At 38.5% G+C, this 14,004-nt stretch overlaps 1 protein-coding gene across 4 annotated transcripts in view; it reads right to left on the bottom strand.

Moving 5' to 3' along the window:
• Positions 1-5,032: 5,032 nt before the first annotated feature.
• dab2ipb (DAB2 interacting protein b) overlaps positions 5,033-14,004 on the bottom strand; it is a 99,446-nt gene continuing 90,474 nt past the window's right edge. For all 4 annotated transcript variants that reach the window (XM_053339623.1, XM_053339625.1, XM_053339624.1 and 1 more), the window contains 3 exons: positions 9,810-10,012; positions 9,611-9,698; positions 5,033-8,083 (listed from right to left, as the gene is read on the bottom strand). In XM_053339623.1, the coding sequence (XP_053195598.1) occupies positions 7,916-8,083; positions 9,611-9,698; positions 9,810-10,012 (459 nt within the window). In that variant the 3' untranslated portion in view covers positions 5,033-7,915. The remainder of the gene's footprint in view (positions 8,084-9,610; positions 9,699-9,809; positions 10,013-14,004) is intronic.

The following is a 14,004-nucleotide window of genomic DNA, read 5'->3' as shown; positions in this document are numbered from 1 at the left end:
AGGGACGAGTTAAGTGAAAAAGTATTCAAAGGGAATATTCAAAGGAGGAAAAAAAAAAAAAAGGCCACACCGCCATTTATCCTCAGTTCTGCAGCTATTCCAGTCAGGCAGCCTCAGACCTCCTGAAGTAAGAGAAAAATATTTTTAGGATAATTACCTTGCAGCCACCAAACTGCCATGAGGGATTAATTATTTCCAATGTAATTTCATGGCACAGAATTTCACAATTTAGACCGGTGCAGTTTTTTTTTCTAAAATGATAATTATAAAATCTTATCCATTGTGTGACTTGATTTGACAGTTACACATAAAATGACAGCTACTGGTGTATTCTGTAATTTCAGCTCATTTACACTACAGTCACCCACTGAGCAGAAATGTATGAATTGTATGTTTTCTCTCTCCGTTTTAGTTTTATACCGAGATTATTAAAATGAACTTGTGACATGCAGACCAAGAATCAGACGTGATGTTGTTACATTTATTTACTTACACTGAAACCTACTGAACACCTGCAGCGTGGGCAGCTGTTTTAACACATACAGGGAACTGATCTCTGCTATGCATACTGTAGGACAAATGTATTTACTGCAGTATTTATCTTAAACATGGAAGTAGATTTCTAAGATTGTTCACAGTGATTGATTATATGAATAAAATGTATTGATAGCACTGCAAAAAAATAAAATAAAATTCATTGTTGACGTGGCTGCTTTTTTTTTTATTGGTAACATTATTTTACTGAAACTTCAATTTTACACTGATTTAAGTGAGTCATTTGCAGATATGGAATGATTAATTTTTTAGGACATTTTACAGAGTGGTATAAATGATAAGAACATCAACAAAAGTATTAGGTTGGTTCAGCTGGAAAGTGCAGATTAATTTTAAATGGGTTCGTTCTTAATAAATTAGAAAATACTTGTGTATCAAACTGCATATTATATCAGGTTAATTTTATAATGAGTATATTTCCTGTATGCTTCCAAATTACATAAATAACCTTTAACCTTTAAGTTACACAGAAGCTGCTTTTAGGAAATTATTAAAAGAAACCTGCAAATATATTCTTAACCCTCCTGTTGTCCTCGAGTCAAGGAAGGATGAAAGGAAGGAAGAAGGATGGAAGGGATGAAGAAGGAAGGAAAGGAGGAAGGGAGGAAGAAGGAAGGAAAGGAAGAAAGAAGGATGGAAGAAAGGACGGAATGGTGGAAGAAGGAAGGATGAAAGGGAGGAAGAGGGAAGGAAGGAAGGTAGCAGGGAGGAAGAGAGGAAGGAAGGTAGCAGGGAGGAAGAGAGGAAGGAAGGAAGGATGGAAGGGATGAAGAAGGAATGAAAGGAAGAAAGAAGGATGGAAGAAGGAAGGAAGAAAGGATGGAATGGAGGAAGAAGGAAGGGTGGAAGGATGAAAGGGAGGAAGAGGGAAGGAAAGAAGGAAGGAAGGAAGGAAAGGAGGGAGGAAAGGAAGGATGGACAGAGGAAAGAAGGAAGGAAGGAAGGAACAGTCAAACAGAGGGGTTAATTTGACCCGGGAGGACGACACGAAGGTTAAACACACAAAACTACACAGTGAACACTAAGTACTTTCTCTCAGTTAATGACCTGTTGAGAGTGGCTACTTAACAACTGAACACTTTTTTTTGTTATTTTCTGATAACTTTTATATAATTGCACTACTCTCTCTGAATTAACTGTCATCATCACTGTCACACATCTGGAAATGACTGTACTGTATAGCCAAGAAAAATGGAATAACATTGAGGGACCTGGAAAATGTCTGTCTTCAACCAGGCTAATAGACGAGCCAGAAATATCTCTCTTTTTTTTCTTTTCTTTTCTTTTTTTTTAACATGTTTTAAGACCTTCGAAATGCTTTGCAGCTCAACCATCTGCCAATGTTTTCTCGACCTTCTGTTGCAGACACTCGGTGCCAGTCGAAGCCGTTTCTCGAGTGTTTTTTTGTTTTTAAGTTTTCATAGTTTTGTTTTAGTTGCCCAGCGGTGAGCCACACTGCTGCACCGGGTTTCATGTTCCTTCATCATCACAATGGACATGGGTACTGTGGTTTGTTTTCATTCAACCCCAACATACCACCAGCCTGCTTCTGGAAATACTCACAAAAGCACCGACTCCGCAGCTGAAAATAGTCCCTCTGCAAAGTCACTATTTACTCGTGTTTGACTACAGTTTGCTGAAACCTACAGTGCCCATCTGTTTCTCTAACTTTATATTTGTGGCCCATTTTTAAAGCTGTCGGTGTTTTTATATAGCAGTAAGTGGAGACCAAACAGGAGCTAAAAGAAGACAGAACTGGAAGAATTGGTAAGAACTCGGAAGAATTTAGACAGAAAGGTAATTATGGATGTCTTCAAGAAGATGTCGATGAACCTCGGGCTCTGAATGAGTGAAAAAGATTAGTGTTTTCCACTATATTCTGACTTTTTGTGGACAAAAGAAACAGTCTATCAATTAAGAAGATAATTAGATTGATTGACAATTTAAAGTGATCACCTCACCGACACTGGAAAGGAGAAATACCTTCATCAGGTGTACAAATTAACACCTCCAAATTAATGCTAATGTTTGTAGAACCTGACAATGTCATAATATCCAGATAATGTAATAACTCCCAATGATGTAAAAAAAAAAGCCTCATAACTCAATAAAAAGTTGAATAAAACCTGATAATGTAATAAAGTGCATTTCCCAATAATGTACCAATCTCTGTACCGATGATGTAATAAATTGTTACATTAACGGGAGGTTTTTACATTATTGGGTTAACCTTATTTCTGCAGAGCCTAATAATGAGTAATAAGTAATAATTTCCCAATATTGTAATAACATCATACACTTTTTTATTGAGTTATGACATTATTGGGAAATTATTACATTATCAGGTTCTACAATGCTGGAAGTGTAAAAAAAAAAAAAAAAAAAAAAGCAAATGTAAGCAACTGCTCACCATATAAACTAGAAGTTAATAATATGTCAGTGTTGGCCAGCTTGTTGCACTGCCCCAAGTGGCCAAAAAGAGTATTAAGAGATGGACAAAAATGTGTTGAGAATAAGATAAAGATGTAATTAATTCCTTAAATAAACAGATTAGTTAATACTTACCATCTAGTCCACATGCATGCTTCCACTCACATTCCTCACCCGCTCTAGGTGTATTTTTTGCATCATCTTCACATCCCATTAGAGCTCATTTTCCTTGGTTTTTAACAATATTTACTTTCATTTAAAATATATATTCAGAGCACTCAACCCTGATTTTGGCTTTTCCATTTTGAGACATTTTTGGAGTGGAATATAAGTGTATGCTTCTTGGCTGTTGCACTGCTCTTGGCAGGAGACCGTCTTTCCATCAACAAGTGCCTTAATATGTGACTATGTTTCCTCGCCTTTGATACCTTTGAGCCGTGCGGGGGAGCATTGGAGACCGATACTGTCGGACTAGAAGCTTGTTTTATTAGTTTGATGTCCTAAATGCATTTCTGTGCCTCGGGGAGCTCGTTCTATTCGGCCAAGTAAATACGAGAGGCTCACAGGGAGCAATTAACAGCAGGAGCTTCCTTTAAAATACACATGATGAGATCTGCTGTTAATGAGGTCCACTTTCCCCTTACGATCACATAGAATCATTATTTTTTAAGAGTTTCATACTGTGTCTCTCCTGCTTTTGAGCCATACTTGAAAGCATTGTGATGTCCAATGTTGCACCTACAGCTGTTTGAGAGACATTTTGTGACAAAATCCTCTGTGTTTCTGTTGTAAAGGCTATTTCAGGCTTTCTCATACGCACTGCAGGGAATAACAGTCAGGCGGTATGTAGGTCAGGCTTGCTGAGAAGTAGGCACCAGTCTTTCACATCCCTCCATCATCCCCTCCTTTGGACCCCGAGTCTGAGCATATGTTCACTCGAGCTGCTTGTAATCTATCTAGGCCTGCTTGGGTTTGTAATGAATGCAATTCATCTTGCATGCCCTCATCTCATCTCAGCGTCATCTACATTTCATAATAACAAATCATCACAAAGAACAATACGGGAAAAAGCTACAGTATGAGAGACACACACACAACGGACCAAAGGTGTAAAATAGCTAAATAAAACTTTAATAGGTCTAGTTGCAAATGTACATAAATTGCACAGCCACAGTTTGTCAACACAAATTCCTCTGTACATTATTGTTTTGTCACTGTCGTCAAAGGAAGCAGAATCCAGCAAATACTTTATACTTTCAACATACTTACAAAAGTATTTTCTACAAGATAATAGAAAACATACAACATCTTTTACTTTATTTATAGCTTTATATTTTTGATTGAACTTTCTGACGGACTGGCTTAAACTGTGTGTGAAGAGTGAGCTCATGGTTTCCTGACTCCGTAAACTCAATAATATCAGATTAGAAGTGGGAGCATGGATGAGCTAAAATAAAACAAACAAACAAAAAAAACTGATAGCTGAGTAGTGAAATTAGAAACCAATTTGTGTAGATGTACTTAAGCGATATACATGACAACTTTTCATCAGTTATTATTGTACATTGCAGTTTAAAGTGAGACTATGTAACTTTTGCGGCAATAGCAACTAATGCTAAATGCTAAACTACTGTCATGCAGTTTAGCATTTAGCTCGACTGTTGTTTGGCATTTAGCTAAATGCTAAGCTATTATGACTGTAGCAAGTGGAGAAAAGTCATAAAGTCATAATGCTTTGAATCAAGAGCAAACCTACAAATAGCTAACCTTGGCTACCAAAAGCTAGCCCTCGTAATAGACCAAGTATGGCTGTAGCAATCAAACCTTCGATGGTTTAGCTGAAAAAATATTATAAAGGTAGCAAAAATAAGTCTGAAATGCAGCAGTATTGTGGCTTATATAGCACAATCTTTCTAAAATTTGCTAACAGTAGCCACTAAAAGCTAGCAGTCATAACATAATCACTGTGTGAGAATTGAGCAACAGCGATTTATTGCTTAAGAATTCAATTATTCAATCAAACATGTTTTTTTTAATGTTTTTAAATTTTTTTTTAAAGTTACACAGTCTTGATTTAAACTGCAGTTGAGCAATATTGTTTTTGGCACTGGATGCCTGGTAAGATATGATGAGGAGAAAATATCTTCAGTTTGAGGCTATTATTTTCTATTCAAACCATCAAAATTAAAAAAAAAAGCTAAATAGTTGTGTTTATGTTGATATAGGGGTTTGTGAATGAGCTAATCATACCCACATCCCTGTCTTCGGGTTTTTAACTTTTAGCCACATTTTTAAACACCTGAAACAGGTGCAAAAATGATCTAATTATAAACACCAACCACTGAACATAAAAGTGCTTCAAGCTAGACTGATGAGAAATACAGGATTGTGCTTGCGTATCTCATCTAGACTGGACTCTGCTTGGCCTGAAACCAACGAGGCATCCTCCACTACTGCCCAAGAGTCAAACTCCTACTTACCTAGTCTGCTTTTTTTTTTTTGGCTAGTGATATTACACTCTAAATACAATAATAATCATTAAAAAAAACAATAGCTTTACCAAGGGAGAACACTGAAAGGTTAATTTAATTGTATAGTTCTACCCAGTGAGGACAGGTGACCGACTGAGCTATTTTATATTTACAATATCCATAATGATACAGCAGAGTTTGAGCACAAGATACATTTACAAAAAGCTCTTGTTAACATTAGGTAAAAATAGTGTGAGCATTTTATTTACACTTTCCCAGGCTGTCCAGCCTCTTGATACACTCAATTATCATATATTTACTTGTATATGTCTGGAGCAAGCCATTCATCATCATCATCATCATCATCATCGTCATCATTATAATCATCTTCGCCACCTTCCAATTGGCAACAAAAGAAAAAAACAAAACAAATAGTGATACCAATGCTACCATTGGCTCTAGAGCAAGGATGAAGCATGCAGAGCCTCACACTATAGTCTGTTACAGGTAAGAAAAATGAATACAAAAATATACAAAATACAGATGCTGAGATGGAGCTATGGGATCTGACAGCGATGACAGGAACGATTTGAAGGACCTCTTTAAGACCAACTGTGAGTTAGCATCTTCACATTCAGAAGAAACCGCAGGAGGGGCGGAGTAAGAAAAAAAGACACGAAGAGGGGGAGATGAGAAGAGAGATGATGCCACTAGGAATAACAGAGTCACAGTTTGGATGCAGCATACTTCATTACCACTGACAAACAAAGCAGTTAAAAGAGAAAATGATGCAACTAAGGAGGCCATTAGTACAATGGCTCACCAGTCCAGTGTATACTATGAGCGAGTGCGTCCAAACACATCTCTCAATAGCTTTTGTGCTACTAGAGCAAGAAGACCACCACACACACACACACTCACACACACACACACACACACACACACACACACACACACACACACACACACACACACACACACACACACACACACACACACACACACACACACAGGTACACAACACATGAGCCAACCAAAATCTAAATCTGTGTTTAATTCATCTGCGTCGTCTGTCTTTCAGAGCAGTGATTAGCACCAGATGAAGAACTGATCACTTGATCACGAGTTGTGCAAGCTACGCCGGAGTCATTGGAGCTACTGTACAGACATTTCTCTTACACGTACGGTATGTAAAGGGTTAAGCATCATGGAGTTTTTGACGGATGGCTGAGGCGATGGTGCTGATCACTGCTCGCTGTGGTCTCTTCCTCCAGGGCTCTAAAGCAAGCTACACACTACAGTCTTTCATCGTCAGAGAAAATAAAAACTAGATCTCACTCCTAAATAAAGGGCTGCTTTTATATTTGAGATTATCAAATATAGGTATATGTGTGTATATTCTATAGAAGAAGAAAAGAAATGCATACATCTATATTAAATTTCATTAATATAGTATCACATAGAATTCATTTACTTTAATTTTCATAATACATTTAACTGTGTACAATTTATTTCTGTATCCTTTACAAATCCACAGTATAAGTTGTGCCTTTTTTTTGCAGAAATAGGGGAGCTCCGGGATAAAGTCGAGGTGTGTTCCTTACTTAAGGCGTTTCATGTACCAATAGCTTTTCACAAAGTGCACTACGTAGGGATGGAGGGGTAAGCAGAGGGGTTTTGGGGGGTAAGCGGGACGCTCAGGAACACACCCGAGGAATGAAAAGGGAAATAGAGAAGATTGTTTTGGACTAAAAATATCTTTTTTTTTTTTAAGCTCCTATTTGGTTCTTTAGAAACAATGACTTTAAAATAAAGCACTAGAAATGAATCCTCTCCAGACAACTAAAGTGATAATCCTTAATGTGTGTTATTGTTTTTAAGTGGGTCCACTTGGTTGAAGAGGAAGAAGAATAAAGAGAGAGAGAGAGAGCGAGAGAGAGAGAGAGAGAGAGAGACGAGGAGAGGAGGGTTGCTAGGGCGACCGTCATCGAGCGGTCGTCACTGTGTGTGGTTATATAGTGGTTCGTCCCAGGCATAGGCAGGGTCTTGAATTGTCCCAGCGACTGCATACATCCACTGGCAAAGTGTTTGACTGATGGACAGCTTTGAGTTTCATATGTACAAGCTCTGCACCGTCTCCTCTGGCCGTCGCCCTCGTGATGAAGGCCGTCTGGTGATGTCGTTCTCTTGGTGATCCGTCCATCAACGCCAGATCCCACCTCTTTTGGCTGGCTAACCCCCTCAGAGCGAGGTCCTGACTCCCACACTGTGTCCAAAAATGTCTTCCAAAAGTACTGTCCGCTTTTAAAAACACACGTTCACACACGCACGCACACACACACTCATCTTTGCGGTCTTTCAAACTGGCATGCATCCATGCATGCATGTAGACGTCCTCTCATTTATTAACTGTACACACGCAGGCACACAACACTCACTCGGAGCAGATGCCAGTCCGTCTAGCAGTTGCTGCTGTTTCTAAACTCTCCGTTCTCAGTAATCTGCAGTTTGGTGGGGTTGGTGGGGGAGATGCCGTTGCGGGTCTGCATGCTATAGCGCTCCTTCAGCTGGGCCAGTGCGCTCATCAGGCGGGCATTGGCTGCATCCAACGATGCTATGCGCTTCTCCTGCACACACATATATAAATAAAGTTAGAGAGACAATCTCGACAAAAAAAGACAATGATCTCTCCTTACTTAGGTGGAGGTTATGTGACAGCTGTGGTCACTGAGACTCATGCATTTTTATATTCTTATCTTAAATCTAGTCAAGTCAGATCCCATGTCAAATTCACCAAACTCTTAATAGCACAAACATGTCACAGATAGCTCATTTCAACTCATTTTCATTTAAAAGATATATGCCAATGATCATTAGCTTTGACATTCAAATTGCTTGTTTCATTCCCAAAATGTCACAGAAAAGTTAAAAGTAAACTTCATGCTGCTCATTTCAAGTCCTGCTGTCAGGAATCAACAGGGGAAAAAACAGTGTCAGTAGTAGCAGAAGAGGAACTGAGAAAAATGGAAAATGTTACTTGAGCTGTCAACGTTGTACTGCCACAGAAATATAAAAGAAAAGGTTTGACAAAAAGTTGTTTTTTTTTAAACGTTTTGCTAAAGGAAATTGGTCCATGAATAAAAAAGGAGGTGACCAAGACGATGTGAAAAAAAAAAAAAAACAGAAAAAGAAAAATTTAGGTAAAACTGGTGAATTCTTTGAAATCACTGGTGTGTGCCGGTGAAGAACGGATCTGTTTGAACGAGTGATTCTTGCATAAAGCCCATTGTATCAGTTGTATAATGGTTGCTGGGCTGAATCACATGAGCAAGCTTTCCTCCCCGTCTTTGTAATGAGCTTTTCATTTTCATTCTCTGTCTGTTTACTGTGGCAGACAACTTACTGCCTAACTGTGCTGTGTTTGTTTGCAGATGCAAAGTCTCATTACTTGAAGCGTGAAGGAGATTAATCACCTATGCGTATTTGTGTCTGGGTTTGTGTAAATGTCATGTTGTATTTTTCTTTCCCATTCTGTTCTAAAACCACTAACAATTAATCTCCACAGATGCACATATGTGCCTCACTGTGTGTGTTTGCATATATATATATATATATGGTATACCTTTTTCAGCGTATACAAGAAATGGTATCCAGAGACTACTGTGACAAACACGCACAGCATCAGCATCTTTTAATCCTTTATGGAAACAGTTCCACCCACACAATCACCCTCTGGTTAGTTTCAAATTATATTCCCAACAATCAATATTGAGAATTCCAGACTTCCATTGTTTCCTAAGAAGGATTTTAAACACAGTTTTATATGAATAGGATCCACCATGGATTATAGAGGAGCTACATATTGACAAAAAAGATGAAATGAGAAATTTATAAATCTATGTTTTATAAAGGGGGGAGGGAGGTTGAGATGTTCTGCTCAGCCACTCAAGCTTGTCAATGCCAGCGCTGAGACGGCTATGAATTAAACATCTCTTTGTATTTCAGTGACCCTTTGTCTCCTCAAGCAGAAAACAGAAGTGACAGCACATACAAATGTGAAAAACACAGAGAGAAAGTAGCGACAAGATTGCAACCTGCACAGTTGGCGCAAGGATTTTCCTGTCAGTCAACATATTGTGAGAAAGCAAACTGACCTGTGCGTCGATGATCTTCTGTTTAGAGTCAACCACCGCCTGCATGTCTGAATGATCCTTCTTTAGCTCCTCTTCCACCGACATTAACCTGCAAATGTAAACCAGAGAACGTAGTGTGACAGGAGATAAATAGAGTCTTAGTAACAGAACAGATGCACAGGGGCCGCATGTCAACAAAACAGCTTCTTCCTCTTCCTACCTGCTGATGATGCCCTTCATCTGGAGGTCTTTGTCGTCCTGCTGTCTGCGCAGGCGCTCCTCAGACTCCTCCAGCCTGGCCTGGTACTCCATCAACACCTTCTGGGCTTGTTCGTCCTGACCCTTCAGGCGTGCCTCGTACTCCTCCAGCTTCTGCACCGACGCCCGCAGCTTCTCCTGCAGCAAGGCGATCTCCTGCTGGTACTGAACAAAAGAAGCGGAGAAGATGAGGAGATTATCACCACCGCTTCTGTCATTACCATAATGATGATCATCATCTTCATCAACCCTATCAGCAGGGTCCGCTTCTTCATCACATAGCGGACAAGAACAAAAAAGGGAATATCTGAGTCAGACCTGAGATTATGTCCCGTTGTTCCTGAGACTGAGTACAATTTCTTTTTAGAATTGAGAGACGGCCATTCAGGAAATCACACGGTTCATTTACAAGCCACTCTCATAATAGCACTTTTATACTGAACGTGTAGAGCTGCATTACAAAACTTTCCTCACTTTTTTTTTTTTTTTTTGCCTTTTAAACACATTACATTTCTCCTTTCAATCAGGCAGTGCTTCTACTGATATTGATTAGCTTTCACCATGACTAGAAAATCTTTTAACCTTAAATAAATCTAAAATAACAGCACGAAATTCAGCTGCTTAACCCTTTCTGACTTTTTGAGAGGTAGACAGAGATAGACACAAAGGGAGGAGAGGTTATATTTAACAAAACAAAAGAGGGGGGTGAAAAGGGTGGATGCAACCTGTGAAGTAGTGTGAGTGTAGCTTTTGAAATAAGCCCTGAAAATCTCTTCCTGTAGTTGCTTTCAGGCAAAGAGTAAACGATCGTAGGAATCAAATCCCTTCTGGATAGAAAAACACACATTCCCTATTAACAGTGAGGGATACTGTGGTCAGTCAGCGTGTCACTGGGGAGCAGGGGGGGGGGGGGGCGGGGGTGTCAGAGAGAGTGACATCACAGACAGGACGACCTGACGGTGATCGAGGTATAAGTGATTAAACTTCAGGCTTAATTAGACCAATTTATTTGATTTAGTTAAACTCAGACCTGGAGTCAATTGTGGGTTTAAAGGAAACATGTTACATCTCATCAGGCTTCATTCTTACTTTGCAGTGTTTTCCAATACTGTTTATTCACTTGATCCTGTAACAGAACAAGTTGGCAAAAAAAGTTGAATCTGTCTTTTTGCTGAAAAAAAAGAAACAAACGAGACTAAACTAAAAAATTGTGGCAGCGCACTATGAGAAAAAGTAATAATTATATATGAGAAATCAGGTTTTAATGAGATTCTTGTTATAGTTGTATACCACACACACACACACATACACACGCACACACACACACACACACGAAAACCTGACAAGATCAATTTGATGCCTGAACATAAGAGATTTATTTAGCCTCATTGACTATATAATTTAATAATGACTGGCTGTATGGTTCAATTAAGTCTCATTTCATGCTTGTGATGAGATACATTGACGTTACCATTCGTCTCTCCATCCTTTATCTATGTATAACCAATAAGTATTGGATATGACACCAGTCTATCACAGGGTTCACATCATTGACTGTATATAATTATAGACGTCATGACAGCACCCCAAAAGTGAAGCCAAAACATCTGGATCGTCCCCTTGTGGCTGGCTGCTGTATAGGTCATAAGTTCTGCCCCCTCCAGGTAAACAGATGGGACATGAGGAAAATAAATAAATCAAAGTACACGTTGAATAAATTTGTTTCTGTCATTTTAGGCTGGTCTTTTCATGCCATTTAGACAAGTGCTCACTTTTCTGATGAGTTTGTTTTTAATTAGTTGTTATTTGATTGACAGCAGGCTCTGGCTCCAAACGACATCACACAAGCAAGATGGCAGCTCCCGGAAAGGAGATCTTTTTGGCTTCACTTTTGCATAGTGGTAGGAAGTGGAGACCCATCGTCAATATTTATACACAGTCAATAGTTGACACATACTGACAGATATTTATACTAACATTCACACTTACACTACAGACAATTTTTTAGAGTCAAGTTTTGTTTATCATACATATATTTTTGTCCATATTAAAAACTATATGTAAAATGGAACAAGCCAGTTCTTAAGCGACACCTGATTAAGTTTGCTTCATACTGAAGTATAAAAAGGTATTTAAGTTGAAAGAGGTTGAGTATGTGCTCAGGACTGCTGATAGACAGAGAATGGGATAATGGCCTTTGGTATTTATGAGAGGCTGTGAACTGAACACAGATTTAAGCACACCATCTTTTTTTAATGTAATCTGGCCTTGTGCTTATTGCTGGTACTGTCAGGAGGAGCAGCGGAAGGTAAGAGATGTCTGTACTTGTCAGGTAACAACTGCATCACTACACGGGCTGGTAGTGGCTCATTTTCAGTAACAGATCTAACCTGACATCACACAATAATGGCCCACACTTATAATACACAAAAGATGTCTAATGTTATCCAATGGATCATGGCCAGAGTGTCTGGCACTTTTTCTCATTTTGACAACAAACAAACTTATCAGGTTACAAGTTAAGTTTCTCATTTTAAAGATAAGTTAGAGATTTGCTTGTTTTATGTAATAACATGACACTTTTAAAGATAAAGTGATCTGTTGTTACAAGAAATATGACTATGATTGAATGCAATTTGAATAGTAAAAACAAGAAAATGTGTCATGTAACAGGAAAAGGATGTTTGTTTAAAGGCATTTTTTACATTTTAAAAGAGAATCGGAGCAAATTGTTTACTTCCAAACTCTGGATCATTATTTTGCAGTAAATGATGGAGAACAACGTGAAAGACAAACACCCTGAATGATCAGATTCAATTACACAGTGTGAGGATACAGCTTAGATCATTTATCTTTCCTTGACACCTTCTCTTGTTTTCCCGCATCACTCTCATGACTTCCACTAGGACATTTTTCCCATCACCCCTCTCTTTTCCCAAGAGGAAGTGACCTCAAATAGATTTATCTTATCCGCTCCTCTACCCCCTTCTCTGTCTCTAATATCCCCCTGCTCTTGTCACTACATCCCCTGAGAATGAATGACATCTACTGTATCTATAACAGTCTTTGTCCTGCCCCTTAGTCCCTGCAGCATTCTCCCTCAAACACACAACACAGTGACCCTGCTCAGTAACCCCTGATGTCATTCCCTACTCTATTTTCTTCTACCTGCAGCCTTCTTTTCTATCTCTAACATCTGATCTCAACTCAGACTGTAGAAGCTGTGAAACCTTTTCTCTCCTCATTTGTTTGAGAGAAAAACAGAATAAATCAGATGTTGGTGAAAAAGCTTTAGCTGAGATATAAAATGAGGCATCTGCATACAATAGACAATAAACAGCCATTTTACTGGTTGTTGAAGATGTGTATTTGAAATCCAAGCAACTAAATAATATAACAAACACATCTACAGTAAATGTTGTATAATAAAGAACAGTACGGTGCAAATGGGAATAAATTATAAAGGTCATCTGCACAGATGCAGCTCTGTCCCTACAGTATTATCATTTGATGAGAACATCATAAAGAGGATTTTATTTCAAACGATCCCACATTTTATCAAGAGACATACCATCCATCCTCTGCATCGTGGAAAATTATGCATAAATATCAAATATTCACAGAAAAAATATATCATACTCCTCCAACTGCTCTGATCTTTCCACACCAAAACTATATTTATTTTTTTAATAAAGTTGACATGAGATTTTTGATAACTTAGTTTCCTACTTAGGGAAGTTTCACACATGCTCATAAATGTTGCTATTACAAAATGATGAGTTATTTTTTATGTTGCTTTGTTTATCTATTGACTATTTGACAGGCTTGACAGTGTTTATGTTTCTCAACTGGCACCGTCAATCACTGATTTAATGATCAGCTGTTTGGGCTACCAGCTGACTAGTGATGTTCAGTCACATTCATGCAGGTGAACAGTGCAGCTATTATAACCTGAAACTTATCACAACCTCCTTCTTATGTGTTAGGTCTTTGTTGGTTAAACTAAGATTTAATGTTTATATATGTGCTTTTTTTGGGCGGGTGTAAATTCTCCAAGAAGAATTCTCTGTTCGCGAGAAGCTTCTCTGCAAAATCATACAGTATAAGAATTTTTTATAAATGTTCACTTGCTTGAAGTTAGTTGCTCTGATTGAAAT

The sequence above is a fragment of the Scomber japonicus genome, chromosome 19, assembly GCF_027409825.1.
Source record: "Scomber japonicus isolate fScoJap1 chromosome 19, fScoJap1.pri, whole genome shotgun sequence".
Classification (NCBI taxonomy): Eukaryota; Metazoa; Chordata; class Actinopteri; order Scombriformes; family Scombridae; genus Scomber; species Scomber japonicus.
The sequence above is the reverse complement of the archived record's forward strand: the minus strand, read 5'-3'. Positions and strand labels throughout refer to the sequence as shown.